General features: G+C 53.1%; 1 protein-coding gene across 4 annotated transcripts in view; it reads left to right on the top strand.

Moving 5' to 3' along the window:
• Positions 1-22,807, top strand: part of SLC6A6 (solute carrier family 6 member 6) — an 87,582-nt gene extending 64,775 nt beyond the window's left edge. For all 4 annotated transcript variants that reach the window (XM_017505048.2, XM_017505049.2, XM_017505046.2 and 1 more), the window contains 9 exons: positions 909-1,043; positions 2,253-2,356; positions 2,485-2,609; positions 6,574-6,686; positions 12,295-12,432; positions 13,524-13,626; positions 14,153-14,253; positions 17,179-17,349; positions 20,184-22,807. In XM_017505048.2, the coding sequence (XP_017360537.1) occupies positions 909-1,043; positions 2,253-2,356; positions 2,485-2,609; positions 6,574-6,686; positions 12,295-12,432; positions 13,524-13,626; positions 14,153-14,253; positions 17,179-17,349; positions 20,184-20,324 (1,131 nt within the window). In that variant the 3' untranslated portion in view covers positions 20,325-22,807. The remainder of the gene's footprint in view (positions 1-908; positions 1,044-2,252; positions 2,357-2,484; positions 2,610-6,573; positions 6,687-12,294; positions 12,433-13,523; positions 13,627-14,152; positions 14,254-17,178; positions 17,350-20,183) is intronic.
• Positions 22,808-22,854: the final 47 nt, after the last annotated feature.

Genomic DNA, 22,854 nt, shown 5'->3' on the forward strand with positions numbered 1-22,854 from the left:
TTTCTGTCTTATCTACCACTATGTTTTGTGCTGAGATGGTGCCTGGGACAAATTATCTATAGGATGTTTTTCATTTAATCTCAGTAAATCTGTGAGGCGTGCTGGGCGCAGTGGCTCACGCCAGTAATCCCAACACTTTGGGAGGCCGAGGTAGGTAGATCACTTGAGGCCAGGAGCTCAAGACTAGCCTGGCCACCGTGGTGAAACCTCATCTCTACTAAAAATACAAAAGTTAGCAGGGCATGGTGGCGCATACCTGTAATCCCAGCTACTTGGACGGCTGAGGCAGGAGGTAGAAGCTGCAGTGAGCCAAGATTGCACCGTTGCACTCCGGGTGACAGAGCAAGATTCTGTTTAAAAAGAAAGAAAGAAATCTGCCAGGTGCAGTGGCTCACGCCTGTAATCCCAGCACTTTGGGAGGCCGAGGCAGGTGGATCACCTGAGGTCATGAGTTCGAGACCAGCTTGGCCAACCTGGGGAAACCCCGTCTCTGTTACAGATACAAAAGTTAGTTGGGTGTGGTGACAGGTGCCTGTAATTCCAGCCACTCGGGAGGCTGAGGCAGGAGAATCACTTGAATCCAGGATGTGGACGTTGCCTTGAGCCGAGATCATACCATTGCACTCCAGCTTGGGCAACAGAGCGAGACTCTGTCTCAAGAATAAAATAAAATAAAACAAAAAAGAAATCTGTGAAATGGGTACCTGTATACACCCAGATTACAGATAAGGCAACTGAGGCCCAGAGTGGTTAAGCAATGTACTGAAGACCACACAGCAACTGAGACAGCAAACTTGGCTCCAGAACCCTTGCTCCTGATCAGTGCTCTCCCTTGCCCTCTGAGAGGATGCTCAGACAGCAGCAGCAGGTGATGCCCATGGCCCCCTGAATCCCTCTCACCCTTGCAGGTCGTCTACTTCACAGCCACTTTCCCATTCGCCATGCTCCTGGTGCTGCTGGTCCGAGGGCTGACACTGCCTGGCGCGGGCGCAGGCATCAAGTTCTATCTGTATCCTGACATCACCCGCCTCGAGGACCCACAGGTACTATGGGACTGGGACACACCATCCTCCCTCCCACCCAGGGCTGAGCCGGCGCAAAACAGGGCAGGGTGCAGAGGCCACTGGCAGCACCTCTTCCATGGTTCTTCAGTGCACAGGTCCAGCTGGGCCATCACCCCCTGGCACTTTCCTGTGGTGGGTGTGTCTGTCCACAGTGCTGACAAACCTCTCTAGGTGTGTGCGTCTCTTTTCATGTCAAGGACCCCTGAAGCTGGAGAATCTGCTGATTCTCCAGAATCAGAGAGAGACTGCTTTAGGCCCTGTACCAGGTAAGGGGGAGAAGTCTTCCAATGAGCAAGTCTCCCTGCCAGACCCAGCTTCTGCTCACTGCAGCTGCAAGGGCTGCTGCATCCTGTGGGTGGGAAAGTTGGGGCCTGGAGAGCTGCAGGCCTTCTTGGCTGAGAGTGAAATTCAGAGTTCATGGCCTTGGAGGGTCAAGGGGCAGATACTGAAAGCCCACTTTCCAGTATTCAACCTTGTGACCTCAGGGAGGTGGAGAAATCCTTGGGAGATTTTCTGAGTTTGTTTGAGGACCCATATCTCCAGGGCCTTTCAGTTGCTTCCCAAGGGCCTCTGCTCCCTCCCCACCACCCTTCCCCCTTGTCAGGACACAGGTGGGAAAGGGGTTGGCCAGCCTCGGAGTGCAGCTGGGAGGATGGCTGCCTGGCCCTCTGGAGCTCTTTGGTGAAGACTCTGGAGAGCAGCTCTGCCTGCGCAGTCCCTCGGAACCTCCTTTCACATTCTAACTCAGGGTTGCGCGAGCAGTAACATCAATGGTGGTGATAGCAGCCTTGACTTACAGGCTTGCCATGTAACTGGCACTGGGCTGAGTCTCCACTCTTTGAACCTGGAAAATAGCTCTAGGGGTAGGGCTGTGAAGCCCATTTTCTAGATGTGAAAACTGAGCCTGCAGGAGTGATATTTACTTGCCCACTGTCATTCCAGGGTTGGAATCCAGATCCATCTGCCTGTGAAGCCTCTTAACCCTGATACTAGGTCACTGGGAGGTGGGGTGTTTGATTTCTGGGGCTCTTTGCAGTTCAATATTGCCTTGAAAGGCACCTTGGATGCGAGCATAAATGTTCCATTTGCACATGCAAGGTCCCGGCCCCAGGCCCTCGCTGCTTCCTCCATCCAGGAAGCCAGCTCTAACAGCCCCCCTCTCTCCTTGCCACCTCCCTCCCCTCATAGGTGTGGATTGATGCTGGGACCCAGATATTCTTCTCCTACGCCATCTGCCTGGGGGCCATGACCTCACTGGGGAGCTACAACAAGTACAAGTACAACTCGTACAGGCAAGTGCTGCGCCGGCGGGCCTGGTGGACTTTAGAAATGATGATGATGTTTAAAGAAAAAGAGAAGTAGGGAGCGTGGCTTCCTTGTGTTGTGAATTAACTTGCTCCCTGACATATGTGTAACTTAGGGACTGTATGCTGCTGGGATGCCTGAACAGTGGTACCAGTTTTGTGTCTGGCTTCGCAATTTTTTCCATCCTGGGCTTCATGGCACAAGAGCAAGGGGTGGACATTGCTGATGTGGCTGAGTCAGGTACGGTGGTATCGGTGGCAGTGGTGGTGGGCACTGCCACCTAGTGTGTAAGCCAAGTACTGCAGGCATGAAGCCAGACCCCAGGGGGCTTTGGGGGGGGACGAGCCTGGTTTCTAAAATGGACCCCCCCCACCAAGACGTCCCCCAAATATCAAAGAGTACAAAAGCCAAATTTTAAACATTTTTATTGCGATTTGGCCCAAGGGGTGGCAAAAGCATGGGGGGTGGTTAAGTTGGGGAATTTTTAGCTACCTTAGTGTGGTCTTCCCCGCCCCCCACTCCTTCCCCAGCAAACTCCTGGTTTCCACAACAGAAACCACTTTCCTAACTCAGGCCCAAGTCAGCCACCAATCGGCATTCCATCACCACCTTCTCAGCCTTGGTTTCTGTATTTTGCACTTTGCTCCCAGCGCGCTCCCTCTAAGCAGACGCATTCATCCATTCCACCGATTTCTTGTGAATGAGTCCCCACTCTGTGTCAGGCACCACCGTAGGCACTGGGCGCAGCGTGTGAGGGGAGGGGGGAGGGGAGGGGACGACCTACTGGGATGGTGGCAGATCCAATTGGGGGTGGGTTATAAGCACAGTGTGGGCCCTGTTGACCAGGCGCTCTTCCTTGGGCTACCTGGAGTCACAGTGGTGGAGGATGACAGTATCTTAGAATCACGGACTCTGCACAGACGGGGACCTTAGGCATCTGGGATCCCAGCGTTCCGGCAAGGTGCTTCTGGAACCTGAGAATTATAGGGTTTTCAGTTGTTAGGATCCGCAGCCTCTCAGGTGCCTTGATTCTGGGACTTGGCCATGACTGTTTGAGGTCCTGGGCCTGCAGCTTTAATTGCAGTGGCTTGGGTTATGGAATTCTCTCAGGCTCCCAGCGTCCTCCAAGTCCACCTTTCTGGCCTCTCCACCCTTTCCTGGCCCTGCACAGTTCACTTGGAGGGTGGTCATCTGTTGGTTTTGTTACTTTACATGCCAGGCCCCCAGCCCCACACCATCCTTGTCCTCATTTCTTACAACCTCTTTGGGGCCACCTGGTGGCAGGCAAGGGTCCTGGGCTGAGGCTCCTTCCAAGCTGATGGGCGAGCATGAGGGTTGTTAACTTCAGGGACCATCTTGTGTCTGACTAGGACTAGATACAGCTGGAGGCCCCGCCCTTCCACTGCCCTTGACCTCCTGTGCAATCTGTATTTGGAACATAGGCAATGTCCTGGTCCCTGAGTCCTAGAGGCCCAGCATTGGAGGGTCAGAAAGCACCTCAGCACCATGCATCCAGATGTTCCCTTTTCAGATGAGGAGACCAGCAGCCTCCGAGCAAGGGCTTTGCTTGGGCTAGGAGGGGTCGCAGCAGGGCTTTCTGAACACCCTGTCCGCTGTTTCTCCACCTGTCACACGCTGGACAGGCCTTCTGACACAAGGGTCCCTCTCCTGCCACCCGCCCCACCCTGGACACATGCAGCAACCTCTGGCCTTCCAGTGTGAGAATTTGTCTGGGCCCCTGTGGCCTCACAGAGCCCCCGGCCCCTCCTGTCTTCTTTGCTTGGCAGAGCCCTGCACTGCCCAGCCCCATCTTTCACCCCGACAGCACTGCAGGACCACCCTGGCAAATCCACGCAGCACCCCCACACTCCTCTCCACTGTCCCTGCTTCCAATGTGGACCCTCAGATGTTTCCTCCACCCGGCCCAAAGAACCCCCAAAAGCAGGCCAGAGACTGAAAACAGAATGTAACTCCAGAAGTACCCACACCCCTTTGGTAGTTTGGCAGTTAGAGTGGTGAGGGGGAGCCAGGGATGATTTCTACCTCCTCTGCAGATGGCTTGCTTTCAGCTGAGGGCTTGCAAAGCAATTGCAATTGAACGGGAATCTCCAGGAGTATGGAGTGAAATTGGCAGTGGGAGATACAGATAGATACATATAACAGATCTTCCTCCGTGGACAACTAGGTACTTTCATAGACACATATATTGTCAATCTAAGTTGTTTCTTCCTCCCATCCACTTCAAATACCTTGTCATTTATTCCCCACGGTGATGTCTGAACAGCCGGCACATCAAGGGTGATTATTTCTCTAATAAGCTTTTAACAAGCATCATATTGAGCGAAGTGCATTTGAACAAGATAATTATTTAGCCTAACGGAGTGCAAACAAGACGTAGCATGGCACGCTGTCTGCTAGCGGAGAGGCATCCAGAGGTTCTTGGAGTGGCTGGGTTATGTCTCCTGGACTTCTCTCTCTTGAGTTCACCATGCACGTCTAAAGAAAGACACTCAGACCCTCTCCTGGAGGCTGGCTTGAGAAAGGCAAAACTGAAATACAGAAACGAGCGAATTGAGAATCTTCACAACGTCCCCAGCGGAGGGGCGGGGGGGCCCATTTTGCATCTGTCTCGCAGCTGGCTGGACTTGATTTCTCTTTCAGTGTGGACCAGTCAGGGCCAGCGCTGATGCGCTGGGGTGGGGGCAGCGGGGCCCCAGCCTGGATGGAAACGCCGCGGCTTTTGACTCCAACTTCAACTTTGATTCCAAAGCCGTCTCACTGGGTCCTGGGGGCCACATTTTTCTGAACCTGGCCCTGGTTCCTTTGGGCATGTTCTGAGCAGTTTTGGACTCAGTAAACCCCCACTCCTGGGGGGTTTTCCAGCATCTCAGTGACCAACCACCCTGTCGCTGCCCAAGGATGTATTTTGGTCGGGTTTTCTCTGGATTGTAAAAGGACGCACCCTTCCTTGCCACACTGGGGGGTGTTAACACCGTATAATGTGGTTTCTGGTTCCAGTTTATTGTAAACCTGGGTTTTGCTTTTTGTTTTTCATTCTTGAGCAATTCATCTGGTTTCTAATCCCTGCTGAACAGCTTCTGCTCTAGCGCGTTTTGTTTCCTGCTTCTTGACTTTTTTTTTGTTTTTAAGTTGCAGATTTTACTTTATCTTTTGCTGCCCTCGCTTCTCAGACCCACAGGTCTCAGTTAACAGCTAAATTCTTTGCACCAGCATCTGCTTTCAGGCAGGCTGGGGACAGGAGGAGACATTTCTTTCTGTCTCCAGAACGTCTCCCATCAGAGGCACCCCTCAGCTGGCAGAGCTCCCATCTCCCCACTGATGCCTCAGGTTCTGTCCAGATCCCCTCTTTTGAGACCCAGACCCCGTTTCTAGGGACCTGACACCCACCTCTGAAAATCTGAACACAGGAAGGCTCTTTGTGAGTCATTTACGGCTACCTGCCCCTCACCTTTCAGGTGGGGACACTGAGGCCCTGAGAGAGTATGGGGTGATTCAAAAAGGAAACGGGGAGGAAGATTTGGATGCAGGCCCCAGGGCTTGCAGGCCTGGAACCCTGCCCCTGCACCCACATTCCCTCAGCTCCGGGCCCTGGTTGGCCTAACCTTGACCTTGTGGGTTCTGACCTTGCCAGGGAGGGCCCTGCAGATGCACCCCTGAAGAGGCATGCCCCCTATTGGGCATATGGGCATAGTTTTGTATTGGTTTTTCTTTCCACTCCTACGGTGTTTTAGCCATTAACTCAAAAATAGAAACCTTCCCTTTGTAAAGGAGACTGTGGGTGATCAGGTCATCACCACACTCCCCCACCTCCTTCCAGCAAAAGCTGTCGACGCGATGGCTTTGCTTTGGGGTGGGGGGATCCTCCCTTTCCTGTGTCCCTGCAGACTGAGCCCTGGGCTCCATCTGCATCCTACCCCAAATAACCACGCCCTGATGGATGCTGGTTTGTGAGGAGGCCGTGTGTGCTGCGTAGGAGACAGATGCTAAAACCGGGCCCCGCCTGAGCCCCAGCGTGTCCCACCCAAAAGCAAGACAGGCCTGGTCTCTTTCCCCAGGCCAGAGTTCAGACCTGGCTCCCCGCTGCATTTGATTCTGAGTGTCTTTGTGTGAGCCTGGGGTTCCCAGTGGCTTGGTGGCTGATGTCTCCTCCCCTGTGCCCCTCCCCATTTTCTCTCCTTTCTAGGTCCTGGCCTGGCCTTCATTGCCTACCCAAAAGCTGTGACAATGATGCCGCTGCCCACGTTTTGGTCCATTCTTTTTTTTATTATGCTTCTCTTGCTTGGACTGGATAGCCAGGTGCGTATAAGTCCTGGGATGGCCCTCGGGCAACTGCCCCTGTGGGGAACCTGACTCTGGGACGGCCTCCTTATTCCATCTGGGAGGTGGTCAAACCCCTTCCCCACTCCAATCAGACTTCCAGTGTTTCAGCTTCGAGGGTTCCTCCAGGGCCCCAGGAGTAGAAAAGGCGCAGGGTCCCCAGCAAGGGGACAGGAACAACCAGGGTGTGTGGTTAGTCTAGCCACAAATGAGGAATTGGAGGTCGTGACTCAGTAAGTCATGATGCGCTCCAGTGGAGTGTCCGGCGGGGCGCAGGAGGACGTGGCAGATGGGCAAGTCAGACAAGGGACGGACATTTCTGTGTGAGCTGATCATTGTCTGGGCTATGGTAATCAGTTGCAAGTGCTCAGGAGAAGCCTACGGCAGACTCGGGATTCTGTGTTCTCCGGAGCGTGCGAGGGGCTAAGTTCTGGCTCCCTCCCGAGCTTCATAAACGGCACAGGCAGGGAGCCTTGCGCAAACCCGCCCTGACCTCTGGCTGTCCCGGCTTCTGCCCTCCCAAGGCAGGACTCTTATCTCCACTGAGCTCTTTCCTGCACTTCTGAACCCCACATCCCACCCCTTCAGGGCTCGGGCCTCCACTAGAAGGTGACTCATGACCAGGGAATGCCAGTGAGAGCCACTGAGTGCCGCATCTGACTCTAGAGTAGCCTGTGCCTGGTGCAGTCAGCGGCGCTCGGAGGACAATTCACTTGAGCTCCTGGGCCCCTTTCCCTGGGAATAGGTGTGTTTTTCACAGGGTCTTGTTGAAACAACAGTTCAGAGCACAGACATGACTCCAGGAGTGGGGAATTAATGGCATGTGGGACAGGCGGGTCGGGCGCTCAGGCCAGCAGGAGTCTTGCAGACAGCACCATGCAGGTGGGCCGCTGAGAAGCAGGCAGGATGAAGACGGTATAGTCGGGGTCTGCGGGTCTAATTGACTTTTGGGAAGCTTTTGAGCAACTGAGACCCCGAGAGGTTGGAGCCTGTAGTCAAAGTGGGAAAGCCTTCTATCCACCTCCCCACGGGCCACAGTCTTCAAAGCCAGTGTCCCAGGCGGGTCCCCAGAACCTGGTAGAGGAGAAGTCTCTGAAAGGCAGAGGAGGGCGAGTCCAGAGAGAGGAGGCAGCCAGCCAGCAAGGTCAAGAGCAGGGCGGGGATTTGGCAGAGAAGGGGGCAGGATTAGCGGAGAAGACAGAATGAAAACATCAGGGAGACGGAAAATAAAATCCTCCTGCAGTTGTGGATGGACTTGAGCTAAACAAACAAGCAGGAGGACTCCATTAATCATTCCTAGTTAATGAGTTTTGTAAGGTTTATTCTCTGTAAGGTTTATTGCCGAGTTTAAAATGAAGAAACCAAGGCCTGCATGAGAACAATTAGACGCCAATTTATTCGGCTCCCGGGCGAGGTTCTATGGTCCAGGGAAACGGGGTCAGAGAAGTCGCGTCTGACTTCTCTCAGACGTGGGGTTATATAGGGAGGGAAGGCGCTCTGATTGGCTGTGGAGAGCAGGACGTGACGTGGCAAGCTGCTCTAGGTAGGTAGGCGGGATTTCCAGTGAGCGGGCTGAACGAGCCAATGTGCTATTGGGCAGGTTTTGGCGGGGCTTCTTTTAAATTTTGGCGGGGTTTTCCAACGGCTAGCTAGGTGCCTAGTGTAGAGTTTAGCGTGGAGTGCAGATCCTGGTGCTGAGTGCAGAGGGGATTTCCAACCGGGCTAGGTGCCGTGTGCAGAGTTTAGTGTTGAGTGCAGATCCTGGTGCTGAGTGCAGAGGGGATTTCCAACCGGGCTAGGTGCCGAGTGCAGAGCTTAGTGTCGAGTGCAGATCCTGGTGCTGAGTGCAGAGGGGATTTCCAACCGGGCTAGGTGCCGTGTGCAGAGTTTAGTGTGGAGTGCAGATCCTGGTGCTGAGTGCAGAGGGGATTTCCAACCGGGCTAGGTGCCGTGTGCAGAGCTTAGTGTCGAGTGCAGATCCTGGTGCTGAGTGCAGAGGGGATTTCCAACCGGGCTGGGTGCTGAGTGCAGAGTTTAGTGTGGAGTGCAGAGGTGGGCCTGGTGAAGCTAGATGCTGAGTGCAGATTCTGGTGATGTAATTTCAGGTGTGGAGAGGAATGGGCGTGTCCGAGCTCCCAGCGAGGCAACAGCCTTACAAGTTTGGCCTTCGGAGGCCCCAAGCAAATGGCTTTTATAGCTTCTTCCAGAGCTTTAAGTGAAAGAGAAAAACAAAAACAGAGGTTAATAAGTGACAAGGCATGACATCTTCACGGGCCCAAAATAGGCCACTTGGGCTTTGGAAAGGGCTCCCTGAGCAGATGGAGGAGGTCACTCATTAGATTTTCTCCCCAAGAGGTGGGGCCTGGTGGAGGACATGCATCTCTCAGGAGGCCCCATGCCAGTGGCACACATAGAGAATGTGGTGGGCCCTCACAGCCACTCCTCCTGCTTTGCAGAGCAAGGAACTCAAGGCTCAGAGCAGTTAGATGACCTGCCAGAGACAAGGGTGGAAACTGAACCTAAGTCACTGGACTCCTAGGTCCCGTGTCCCAGGGAACCAGGATGGGAATCTAGTGGCACTGGTTGGACTTCCTCCTTTGCATCTATTTGCTTTGTGAACTTGGGGAAATGGGGAAGGTTTTGCAGATGCCAGCAGTGTGCCTCACCCACCGCCAGCACTGTGACAGGATCAGAGCCTCCCCGCCACCTTGAGAGGTGTTCACTGGGTGCCAGACCTCAGGGCAGGCTTCTTCTGTGTGTGTGTGTTTGCGGTAATACACACATTTACCATCTTGACCAGGTTGAAGTGCACAGCTCAGTGGCGTTAGCACCCTCATATGTTGTGCAGCCGTCACCAACATCCATCTCCAGAACTTCTTCCTCTCCCTAAATGGAACCTCTGTCCCCATTTAACACTGACTCCCCAGTCTGCCCGTCTGCTGGCTCTGCGCCTGGCTTTTTGTACATGAGCTCCTTCAGCTGCAGTGTTGCAAAGCCTGGCTACTATAATGACCCTTCTTATAGACAAGGAAACTGAGGCTTAGAGAGACCAAGAACTTAGCCAAGGCTCCACATAGCTAGTTAAGGGCTTGACGCCCGGTCTGCCTGTCCCCAGAAACTGTCTCTTATCTGCTAGTTTGTCCCCATTGGCCTTCCGCTTGAATCCCCCAAAATAACTTCCTCCTGTCGGAAGTATGGAGACCTACAGCCAAAAGACAGAGGCCTCCTGCTGATGTCATTGCGTCCTGGCCAGGGGAGCAGGGGGCGTAACCCTGGCTCATCAGGGGTTCCTACCATTGGTGGGAGCAGTCTGTCTGGCCTAAGAGCCATCATACTGCTGTGTGTTTCTTGGTAAGACAGGGTAGAGAAGTCAGCCTGGACGCAGATGCCTATTGCCATCCATGCTACCCAAGAGGGACACGGTTTTTTGTTTGTTTTAAGATAGTCTTGCTCTGTCGCCCAGGCTGGAGTGCAGTGGTGTGATCTTGGCTCACTGCAACATCCACCCCCTGGGTTCAGGCGATTCTCCTGCCTCAGCCTCCCAAGTAGCTGGGCGCCACCACGCCTGGCTAATTTTTGTATTTTTAGTAGAGATGGGGTTTTGCCATGTTGGCCAGGCAGGTCTCAAGCTCCTGACCTCAGGTGAGCTGCCCACCTCGGCCTCCCAAAGTGCTAGGATTACAGGTATGAGCCACTGCCTCCAGCTGGGACACGGTTTTTTAACAAATTGCGAGAGGAGATGAGAGTTGGAAGCCACTCCTGCTGCACCCAGGGAGCTCACCCAGCCCGCTGACATGGGTTAACAGTTATCTTCCACTTGCAAATTTACTCTAATCATTTCAAATCTTTCTCAACATCCCTGCCAGTGGGCAAGATACTCCCATTTCACAAGAGGAAAGTGAGGCTTGGAAAAGCCAGTCACACAACTGTTGAGCGAGGGGGCGCTAAAGAGACTGGTAGAGAAGGATGGTGTTCTCCAGAAGGGCAGAGAACTGAGAAATGGGGGTTTGTGCTGGTCTCGGTCCTGATTCACAGTGACACTGGCCCTTCCTGTCTTTAATTTCCCCATCTCAAAAAAGGAAAGAACTTTTGTTTTTAACTCCTTTTGAAGCTTAGCGTTTGAGCTGCAAGTTTGCTGTAATTTAGTGGCTATTTAGGTTCAAAACCCCTTCAGCAGACACATCAGTCAGAGGTCAAAAAAGCAATCCCTTCTCTTGGGTCCCTCTCAAGATCCTCCTGCTCACCTTTTCCCTTCTTCCTGGAGGCAGTCTCATCTCTCCAGCCCCCTTCATCACACCCAAGGAATTTCTCCTTGTTTGTTCCTTCCCTGGCTTGTCCTGCGATGCGTCCCAAAGGAGGAAGGGGTTAGATTTGTCTGGTAGGAATGCTGGGGAAACGTCCTTCCCCAAAGCCTCATTCAGATGAAAGAACAGCTGGGTCCAGGTTGGATTAGCTCTTCAACTTTTGAAGGAATCAGATAGGCCTTGGAGGGTGTGTTGGCTGGCAGGGAAGTTTGGGTGTAGCCATCCAAATTTAAAGGCTGCTATGTGCTCTTTAACCCCCAAGCTTCTCTTCTGAGGCTGTGCTACAGGCACATGTGCACAGGGGCCTTCGCACAGGAGGAGAGGAAGAGTCGAGTCTGTAGACCCTCTGTTGGGCAATAGATCAATGGCAATGCCTACCCACAGGGTGGAGTTTTATCAGTTACAAAATGAGGCAGCTTTCTGTGTAATGATGTGGAATGACCCCCAAGATAAATGGTTAGGCACACAGATGGAAAGGTTTAGAAAGACTGAGAATCCCCCTGGAATGTTGCCTACAGAGGGACCTTTTCCAATCAGCTTCTTTACCTTTGGGAGCCCAGGGATGGGGTCCTGGAGTCCCAGGCAGCAGGTGATTACACACACAGCGTGTGCACATGTACAAAGTCCTCTCATGGGTCCATGATCCCCAAAGGGTTAAAAGCCACTGTGTGAATCTGACCTGAACTGCCTGCCATTCCACTGATAGGGAAACTGAGGCTCAGACTTCCCCTGAGCTGCCAAGCAAGCTGGTGCTAAGGTCCATCCATTCATCACATTTGCTGAGCAGCCAATGTGTCTGGCTGGGCTCAGCATTCAAGGCCCAAAAGTGAGTGTGATACCACCCTTATCTTTTAAGAGGGTGTAGATCAACGAGGGAGGTTGTCATAGCAACACATTCATGCCCCTGGATGTGCCAGAGCAGAGGGTCAGCACTGGCTTCAGAGGTGCAGTTGTTCTCAAGCTGAGCTTTGGACGGTGGGGAAAGGCATTCTGGCGGCAGAAACAGCCTAAGTGAGGATGCAGAGATGTGGAATATTTGGGGAGTTGGGTGTGGATAACCACACGTTGTAGCATCTGGCCCCAAGGAGTGGCAGGCAGGACTGCCCAGGCACAGCCAGAGAGGCCAGGCTCCCACACTTGGACTTGATCTCACAGGCCAGTTCTGGACACAAGGCTGGTCTCCTGTGCTCCTGCATTGCGTGTGCCTGGGGCCTTCCCTCCTTGCAGCAGGCAAGGGTGTCCTGAGCGTCGGCCGCTCACCAGCTCTCTCTTCCCCTCTTCAGTTTGTTGAAGTCGAAGGACAGATCACATCCTTGGTTGATCTTTACCCATCCTTCCTAAGGAAGGGTTATCGTCGGGAAATCTTCATCGCCTTCGTGTGTAGCATCAGCTACCTGCTGGGGCTGACGATGGTGACGGAGGTAGGTGGCTCTCTCACTTGTGTTTCGGGCTTGGTGCTCCAGTGCCCTCCTCAAGGCTACAGTGGAGGCAGCAGCTGAGTGAGAGGGCCAGGCAGGGGCTTCATCTCCCAGACCCACACAATTCTGGGGTCCCGCTTGGGCCAACACTGGGGGCAGCATGAGGAGTCTCAGGAGCCCACAGCTGACCCAAACTACCCAATTATTTTGTCTGTTGCCTTGGCAACACTGTGGCCACCCGCTGCCCTCTGTCCTGCTAGGCCTGGGAAGAGGGTCTTCAGCTGAAATCCGTTTTCACAACAGCTCTGTTCACTGTATGCCCTTCTCAGGCCTGGGGGGAGGTGGAGACATTCTCAGGGGTAAATTCAGGCCTCCCAGGAAATACCGCAGTACCCCGTAGAGGTGCACCACCTTCCAGGTCACCTGCCACAGGGCTGAGGCCTGGGGGTGTGGGTTGATGGGGGGGGGCTGCATACACTATTTAGAGGGTGGGCAGGGGCCAGGAGTATGGGTGATTTCAGATGCAGACAAGAGAAGCAAAGAGCAGAAGGGAACAGGAACATCTAAGACATGTCTAGCAAGAGACAAGCCAGAGATGAAGACGGTACTAGGAGTGGAAGCTCTCTCCTGCATGCCCCCACCTCCTGTTCCCCAGCATTGGGTCCCATTTAACAATTCTCTGAAAACCCAATTCAGGGCTTCACTTCACCATTTTTCGTTACCAGAAGGAAAAGTGTTTTTCTGGAGGTGTTTGTGAGAACCCCCACCCTGGAAGTCAGATTGCAGGGCCACTCAATGAGCAGCTGGTGTCCCTAGAGTCTTCTCTGTCAGCTGCACTTGGTGGGAAACATCTCCTTGGGAAGCAGCTTCCTGTGGATCTGTCATTTTGCTTTTATTTATCTGTGTATGTGTTTTTAATGACACTTGTCAAACATGAAGTTGAGCATCTTTTTATATACGTATCTGGTTATTATAGCCTTTGCCCATTTTTCTCTTGGGTTTTTTTATCTTACTGGTATGCCAGAGCTCTTTGTATATGAAAGAAATTAGAGACCAGGTAGGAAATCGACCTTCTGTGGTTTTTTTCTTCACAGGGTGGCATGTATGTGTTTCAGCTCTTTGACTACTATGCAGCTAGCGGTGTATGCCTTTTGTGGGTTGCATTCTTTGAATGTTTTGTTATTGCCTGGTTATATGGTGAGTACAGATGTTTTCCTGTCCTTTCTCAAGGCCCTCCTTTGGGCTTCTTTACTTAGAAGCTTCAGAAGCAGAGGAGACTAATGGGAATTCAATTTGAGTTGAGCAGTAGGCCCTCACTACCTAGACTACAGAAATAATCTCACTGTAGCCACACTGAAGAGCCTCCTGGTGCTAATGGTGCGAGGTGTGACTAAATGCTTTCACACACTTGGAACTTGGTTGTGCAGGCCCAGAATGGTCCCTTTTTACCTCCTTGAGGCCTTGGGTTTGGGTTCGGGCTGTGCCTAAGATTGTACACCTAGGGTTTGGGGTGTGCCTAAGATTGCCAGAAAAATGAAAGATGCAGAGTTACATTTGAATGTCATGTAAATGTCTGTTTCTGCTATACTTGGGTATCCATGGTGTGGAGACACAGAGGCCTGAATCAGGTCCCAGAGAACTCCCTCATGGCCCCTGAGCCCCTGCTGTGCTGATGCTGGCCTTGGACGCTGTGTCAGCACATGTCGCCCTCTGTCTCTTGCAGGTGGTGATAACCTTTATGATGGTATTGAGGACATGATTGGCTATCGGCCTGGGCCCTGGATGAAATACAGCTGGGCTGTGATCACTCCAGTTCTCTGTGTTGTAAGTTCCATTCCTGTGGCTCTGGCTGGTGGCCTCTTCTCCCCAGGGCTTGACATTTTCACCTGCTAAACCATCTTTCATGCCGCATTTCTTCAGTTTGGGCTTGTAATAAACCCAGCTTCAGCACTGCCTGGGCGAGGGGAGGAAGGCTGCTCCAGGGGGTTAGCTTGAGTTGAGTATTGAAGGGTGGGTAGGAGTTTGTCAGGAGAAGAAAACAGGAAGGGCATTCCTGGCAGAGGAGCCAGCCTGTGCAGAGCTAAGATATCCTGAAAGAGGAGGGTATATCTGGGGCATGTTGAGAAATCTGGGGATCCAGAATTAAAAGCACATCCTTTCCCCAAACCCTTCCAGAGCTCATTAGCTCAGTTTGGGTCACTGGGGAAGAAGAAGGGCCTTTGGGGTGTCTACTAGAGAGGTCATAGGCATTGGAAATGGGGTGTTTCCATGGAGAGGTGGAAGTAGTAGCTTAGAGAGGGGATGTCCTGGGTTCTCCCAAGGATAGGGAAGCTTTGGACTCATCCAAGCCCAAGGGTACTGGTGTGCCACGTTGTTCTTCCCATGAGGATGCTCTCGCCCACCATGTTGAAGTTGGCCTTGGCACCTGCCCGTGCCGTCTGCTTCATGGTCCCAGTGAATGGGAATTTCTCCATGGCAAAGCCATCAGGGTTTGCAATCAGTCGTGACCATTGGCGCTTGTTGCCAATGGGCGATAAGGCAGGGAGACAACATCCACCCTGCCTTCCTCACCTCCACTCTGGGGAGCACAAATGGCCCAATATTCCTTGGATTTAGGAACCAGGTGCTGAGGACAAATAGGCCCTCCCCTCCGTGACTTGCTGTCAGGCCAGACTAAGTCAATGTTACTGTTAACTCATGGTATGACATCGAGCAAGTCACTTCCCTCTGTGGGCCTCAGTTTCCCCACTTGGTATACCAGGAGACTGTGAAGTAGGCCCCCGATGGCAGCTCACAACCTTAGACTGTTACTGTTAATTAACATGCATGAGGCCTTTTCCTCCGAAGTGCAGATTTTCCCCCACAAAAATAAGTAACAGTCAGAGCCAATAACCACAAGAGTTGGCGGATTTGTCTTTGGAGATGAGTTTAGTTGGCCCACTCGTGTTCTCATCCTGGCTTATTGTTTGCTTGTGAGCAGCTCTTCTCACCACTCTGACCCTCAGTTTCCTTATCTCCCTCTCCAAGGAGCTGGAAACGTCAGAGACAGGCTGCGTTCCCAGGTGGTGAGATGAGGTCACCCTCATGGGGAGGAATAGGAAGCAGGCTGCAAACTCCTCCTGCTTGGGAGGGCCCAGGGCAGCATCTCTTGGGAATCACTCATCTGAGCCACAGCCCTACATATAGGGACAGGAACAACAGCAGGGCCAGGTGTGCAGCAGGTGCCCAGTAAAAGGTGCCTGCAGGCTAGTGCTCACCCTCGCCCCATCACCGACTCTGCTTTAGAAAGACGTGTCTTCCTGTCAAATCCCAGTTATGAGGTGTTGAAGAGTTAGGCCATTTTTCACATTGTGGACCAGTCCAAAGCCACCCCAGGTGCTCCTCAGAGATGCTGTCATTGTGGCTAGAAGCGGAAGCCCCAGGAGCCCCCAGCCAGCCCCCAGCCAACCTTTGCTACCTTTGGAGGTGCAGGGCTAACCCCACCCCACCACTCATGCATGCTGATGGCCACTGGCCATTAGCAGGGACCCAGGGCTGGCTGTGGACACTGAACAGGGCAAGGCCCAGTTGCCCAAGCCCCTGGGGACTGGGTCAAGGGTCACCCTGCTGCCTGCAGCTCAAAGATAGAGATGGAGGTGACTCAGAGACAGAGATGGAGGCGGCTCAGAGACAGAGATGGAGGGCAGCTCAGAGACAGAGATGGAGGGCGGCTCAGAGACAGAGATGGAGGGCGGCTCGGAGACAGAGATGGAGGGCGGCTCGGAGACGGAGATGGAGGGCGGCTCGGAGACGGAGATGGAGGGCGGCTCGGAGACGGAGATGGAGGGCGGCTCGGAGACGGAGATGGAGGCGGCTCGGAGACGGAGATGGAGGCGGCTCGGAGACGGAGATGGAGGCGGCTCAGAGACGGAGATGGAGGGCGGCTCAGAGACAGAGATGGAGGGCGGCTCGGAGACGGAGATGGAGGGCGGCTCGGAGACGGAGATGGAGGGCGGCTCGGAGACGGAGATGGAGGGCGGCTTGGAGATGGAGATGGAGGGCGGCTCAGAGATGGAGATGGAAGTGGCTCAGAGATAGAGATGGCGGGCGGCAGTGGGGGAAGAAAGGCTTTCATCTATGCTGCTAGCACTTATTGTGCTCCTGCTATATGTACCTGGAGCTGCACTGGGTGTTAAAGAAACGGGACAAGATGCACACGTTCCTACTGTCAGATTCACAGTCTGGCAGAACACGTGTGCCCAAGGGATGGTTACAGCCACTCGCTTTCTGGAAGGAGAGGTCTGCCTGGTGTCTAAGCAAGTAAGGCAGGCCCAGTGGAGAGAAGTTAGGATGAGAACAAGATGAGGGGAAATAGGGCCAGGCAGAGGAAACAGCCTGTGCCCAGGCCAGAGGCCAGTGGCGGAGGAGCTAGAAGGAATTCTTCAGGGTGGCTGGAGTGTGGGCGTGGAGGGAGAGCTGGGGCAAATGAGGGAGGAAGGGGCGCAGCTCCTGCTGACGCTGCCGGCCACACCAAGGAGTTTGGGCTGCATCTGCTGTCGCTGGGAGCCACAGAAGGGTTTTGAGTAGGGAAGTGGCTTACTCTGCACCCGGGGGGGAGATCCTTATGGCAGCAGAGAGGGTGTGATGCCTGAGCCAGTCCTTTCCCAAGGAGAGAGACCCTTCCCTCGGGTTGAGGCCTGTCCTCGTCCCAGAAGCCCCCACCCTCCAACGCTCAGGACCCCTCTCCTGACCGCCCCCATCTCTCCGCAGGGATGCTTCATCTTCTCTCTCGTCAAGTATGTACCCCTGACCTACAACAAAACATATGTGTACCCCAACTGGGCCATTGGGCTGGGCTGGAGCCTGGCCCTTTCCTCCATGCTCTGTGTTCCCTTGGTCATCATCATCCGCCTCTGTCAGACCGAGGGGCCATTTCTCGTGGTGAGTGCTTGGGCCTAGCGCCAGGGGAGGTGGGAGAAATGAGGCCAAAAGTGGCTGTTGTCGCTTTGCTACGTGACCTCAGGCAAGTCACCTGCCCTCTCTGAGCCAGTTCCCTCACTCACCCAGTGGATCAGCTTGTGGGCAGGAGAATGCACTGTGGGAAGATGGGAAGCAAGTGCAGTTCCATGGGAGAGGCTTTACGGAGACGGGAGCGGGGCTGTGGGCGAGGAGGAACTTGCCAGGTGGGAGAATGTGGGAGGGAAGGGTGTTCCTGGTGTTGGCAGAGTGGGCGTGGGCAGTGAGGCTGGAGAGGTGACTGTAGCTTTGGATGCCGAGCTAAGAGCTGGGGCTTTATCTTGGGACCAGTGGGGCCGTGTTCCTGAAACGGTGAAACGAACCCAGGAGCCTGGGGAGGAAGCCTAAGCCCCACCCAGATGCCTTCTCTGATTGTGGAGCCAAATTTAGGATCATCCCAGCCCCTGCTGGGGTCTTCTCCAGATCTGTGGCGGCAGCCAGACCTCTGCCCCTATGCCTGCCAGGGCCTCCCCTGGCCCCACCTACCTCCAGCCTCCTCTCAGAAATTCCTCCAACAGCTCTGGAGATCCCAGGCCCTGGCAAAGCCCTGGCTCTTTCCAAGAAATTCTTTTCTCAGAATCTCCCTTAACCTTTTGAGCTTGGGCTGGCTCCAAGAGTGCACTGTTTTGTTCTGGCCTGTTTTTATTGTTATTCTCTTTTAAAAATCTGGAGCCAGGATGTCCTGGGGTCCTGGCTCCCCCCATGGGCTGGGTCCTATTTCCTCCTGGGCAGGGGAATGGCCTGGAGATGGTGCTGGTGGTTGGGGAGGGGGGGAGACTGAGGAAGCCAGCAGGGGCAGGAAGAAATCCTTGAAAATGAGGAGGCCCCTGGGGTTTTCCTGGAGCTCTAGACCTGTTCTATTTTTTTCAAAGGATAGAGGGCAGGACACTGAATGGCCCTCTGAGCTGTTAACAGACTGAAATACTGGGCCTGGGGACAGACAGGGAACAGTGATTGTCCTGAGCCCTCCAGGTGCCCGTTCAATACTCCAGGCCAACCCAACCAGAATTTCCAGAATGTCCTTACTGTCTAGAAACCAGAGGCTTCCTTAGGGCACAGCAAGGGTCTCTAAGGTTCTGATTGGTCTAGGGGTCTCTGTTCCGATTGGTCAGTGCCCACAGCAATTACATACTTTTGGTTCAGGGGACACCCGACAGGTCACTAACTTAGTGTCCTTTAAAGCCTCATTTAAAAATATTCGTCCAGCCCACATTTAGAAGTTTGGGTGGAATGGGGTTGGCATGGGGGAAAGAGGTGGGGAATGGGTGAGGGCAGGCTCCACCCCACACTGGTACCCTGTCCTCATGTGCCAATCTGACTTCACCAAAGCCCCCTCTGAAGGCAGCTGAGCCACCATCCGTCTCTTTTCCCATGTGCCCCTCCGGGGCTCCCACCTGCACAAGTAATCAAGGTGTCCTCCCAGCCATGAGCTTCTCTCTGAGCCAGGTTCTGGCAAACCCAGACCTCTGTCCCAGGATGACTCCAGCTGTGCCTGACCCTCCTTTGTAGGCAGAGCCCCAGGTGGCTGCCTAGGGGTTTGACTGTCCTCCATCCTCCTATGCACAGCACATTGTGTGGACATGGAGAAGCAAAGTAAAAGAGGGAGAGCTGCCAGGTGGCTCAGGTGAGGAAAGCCACGAGGTAGGGCTGGGAGCAAACTGGAGAAGGTGCTGAAAGGAGGGAACCTGAGCGCACAGTTGCCAGATCTTGCAACTTTTTAAGAAAAGATGGAAAACTGGATTTAAAGGAAAAAAAAAGAGGACCTTGCTCCTTTGCCCAGGCTGGAGTGCAGTGGCACGATCCCACCCTCAAACTCCTGGGCTCAAGCGATCCTCTTGCCTCAGCCTCCTGAGTAGCTGGGACTATAGGCACGTACTACCGTGCCTATAGTCCCAGCTTTTATAAAAGCAGCTTTTAAATATTCGTAACATACCTAAGTTGAATGTAAATGCCTAGAAAGAGGGCTTTTTTTGTTGTTGTTCTTTCTGGCCTTTTTGAGTCTCTGAGTGAACACTTGGCAAGAGGTGGGCTGGGGGTTGGAATCTGAGCCCCAGTTCTGACATGAATTTTCTGGGTGTCCTCGGAGAGGACCCTCAACCAACTATGAGGACAAAACTCACCCTGCTCAGGAATAATCTAGAATTCCCATGCAGCTCCTCTTCCTTGGAAGGGCAGCTCAAATGCAAGAGAGGTTCTCCAAGGCCTTAAGACAGAAACCCTGCTGGGAGGACTGGATGCCTTCAGGGAAATAGGGAAGACCTGTCTCTGCAAAAAGGCAGGAAGTGTAGCTTATGGGAGGCTGAGGAGTGTGGAGCTTCTTCTTGGAGAAGGTAGAAGCCATGGAGGCTTAAGACAGTTGTCCAACTCAGGGCATACACAGGACAGGAACTAAGCTGCTGCTTTTCAAGGCAGAGAAGTCGGGGAGGGAATCACAGGGAGGCGTATTTCAGTTCCATAGAAGAATAAAGCACGTGGAGGTTGAGTCCCCAGTCCCTGTAGGAATGTAAGCAGGGGTTGTCCAAGGAAGGAAATTACCAACAGGAATTCTGCCTTGAGTCAGGGCCTAGCAGAACTTTAGGAGCACCTTAGTTCAATTCTTTCATTTCCAAAAAGGACAAAAACAGGAGATTCAGAGAAGGTGTGAGTTTGCCAAAGACCACACAGCACATCAGCCAGTTCAGGAGGAAGCAGATGGCCCCAGCGAAGGGGAGACCAGGCCACCTGACTTTTCCTCCCCACTCCTGTCTTCCTTCTTCCAGAGAGTCAAGTACCTGCTGACCCCAAGGGAACCCAACCGCTGGGCTGTGGAGCGCGAAGGAGCCACGCCCTACAGCTCTCGCACCGTCATGAACGGCACTCTCATGAAACCAACACACATCATTGTGGAGACCATGATGTGAGCTCTCTCGGGTCGACGGGGCCGGCCGCTTTCCTGCTGTTTACTAACATTAGATTCTCATAGGACCAGGTTTACAGAGCTTTATATTTGCACTAGGATTTTTTTTTTTTTGTAATTGTCACAGAAAATGTAATTGTGTGTGTGTATGTGTGGGGGTGTATGTGTGTGTATCGTGCGTGTGTGTATTTTGTTTTGATTTGGGGGATATTTTGTACAAAAAGAAAACCCACGGGAAAATGTCCGTGGAGAGGCAGAGCTTTCATACTGAATTAGATGTATTTTATGGGAATTTGGTAAATTTTTCTTTGTATTTTTTTTTACATATAAGTATATATACACTTAGAGATTGTGATATACTTTTACCACTTGAATCGATCTTCTTGCCAGCAATAGATCTCATTTTCAAAAGCAATTCTTCGGTGCTGTGTAGCTGGCAGAAAGTTCTGTCCAGCAAACGCAGGATGGCATTTTCCTGGGACTCCAGACCCATCTTAAGGTGGTGTACCTTCCAAATCCTGGTTCAGTTGGAAGAAATAGTAGGCCAGTGGATCCACTAGCTGGCAGACCCAGAGGGAAGGAGAAAGGAGGGTGGTGAGGAGATACCTTATGAATCTTGGCTTAGTGAAGAAGAAAGATGCCAAATGAATGAACCAACCCTTCACATAAAAGAGACTGGCTGAAGCTGAATGAGGAGGCCCTATAGCAGAGTCTTATTGTAAGAGCTGTAGAAACTTGCACCAGATGCAAAATCCCACTTTTAATTTTGAGATGGTGGGTGGATAGTCAATAGATGGTCAGAACCATTGGCCAGAGAGGGAGCAGCTAGAGATCCAAGAAGGCTGGCAGGAATGGGGCTGACAACTCATCCTCGCAAGAGGTGGCCAAGGCATGGGGGGCCACAGTCCTTCCTGGGGCACTGGAGGCAGAGAAGGACCAGAGGTCCTCCCAGCAGGAGCTGGGGTTTCAGGGCTCAGATGAGTCTGTTGCATTTGAATGGGGTCATAGCAGGTTCTGGTCATGCCCCAAGCAACATCTCAGCATCTCTTAAAGTTGCCTGCAGGAATGAAGCATGACACACCTGTGGAGGGATGAGGGGAGCGGTGGGGAGGTGAGTGGACCAAAGGATGTGGGCGCCAGGCAAGCAGATGGGCCCAGTGTAGGGGAGGCGTGCTTTCTTTCCTCATCTTCCCACCCTCAGCTCTGTGCTCACCTCCCAGAGCCTGGGAGACTCCTGCCAAGCCCTCATTCAAGATGCCACCCTGGGCTGCCCTGGCACCTAGCAGAGCACACCAAGAGCAGCTTTTGAGTCTGGATCCTCCACTGGGGGAAGTGCTCCCAGTTCAGAACAAGGGCAGCCTGTGGTGCTGACCTAGGCTATAGCAAAGCACATCACTTCAAAACCCCTGCAATAGCTGGTGTCAGACATTCACCACATGGGAACCCAAAAGAGAAGGCCAAGGAGAGTTTTCTAGAAGGTTGGGATTGTCAGGATCCTGGCCCCCACAGAACTGGCTTGACCAAGGGCCTTATGTAGAACAGAGGTTGTCTCTGAACCAGGAGAGAAGGTACTACACCTTTCAAACCCCGTGGGCAGACACACCCCACCCAGCCCCTATTTGGACCTAAACTGTGCCATTTGAACAGTCACTTCCAAGCTCAGTCTAAATGGAACCGAAGCATGATCACGCACAAAGGCAGTGACTGCCTCGAGGGGTGCAGACTGGAGAGTTTTCATAGCAGGGGTTCTTGGAACTCTGGAAACCCCCTTTTTAAATTCGGGAGGAGGAGTAAGCCTTTGATTCCCCCCTCCCAAGGGGCAATTCTGAACCCCGTCTTTGGCAAGCATACACATTTCACTGTTTCCAAAGCTATCTACTCTGCCAAACAACACCCAGTCCTATTCCAAACTCTCCCCATTCTAACCTGTTCTTATTTTTGTTACGTATTTATGGTTGCCGTGGCGTCTGATTTGATTTTACTGTTTTTCCCTGATTTTATGGAGTAGCATCGTGACCTATTTTCCTTTGTCTTGTATAATTTTAGTAAACTAACCACTGTCAATGACTGAGGGCAGGTGGCACGTGGGGAAGAGGGGGCTTGGCACGCAGTGGCTACCTGGGCATTTGTGGTCATTCATGCTCTGTCTCCACAGCAGGGGCTCCTCCCCGGGTGAAAGGCCACACTATTTTGGGTTGGTAGGCGAATTGTAACATTCTGGATATGGCCTGAGGAAGGCCTCTTCTTATGATTCCCAGACCAAATTCTAGACCAAAGACATATGCAGACCAAGTCCCCAGGCCCCGCCTGGAAGGAAGGCCGGCCACCTTCCCCAAGCCATTCCTCGACCCTCTCCCGAGGCACCTGTCTCCAATTGCAGCCCTCTCACCCAGCCCTGGCTCTGTGTGCAGAGCGTAGCTCTGCAAGTACCTGTGTAATAATGCTCAACCTTCATGTCTCCATATAAACGAAACTCCATGGGAGCTCGTGACTCTGGTCCACTTGTCTATAGAGAACGGGCAAAGTCCGTCACC

This window comes from Cebus imitator, unplaced genomic scaffold (assembly GCF_001604975.1).
Source record: "Cebus imitator isolate Cc_AM_T3 unplaced genomic scaffold, Cebus_imitator-1.0 Scaffold332, whole genome shotgun sequence".
In the NCBI taxonomy this organism is placed as follows: Eukaryota; Metazoa; Chordata; class Mammalia; order Primates; family Cebidae; genus Cebus; species Cebus imitator.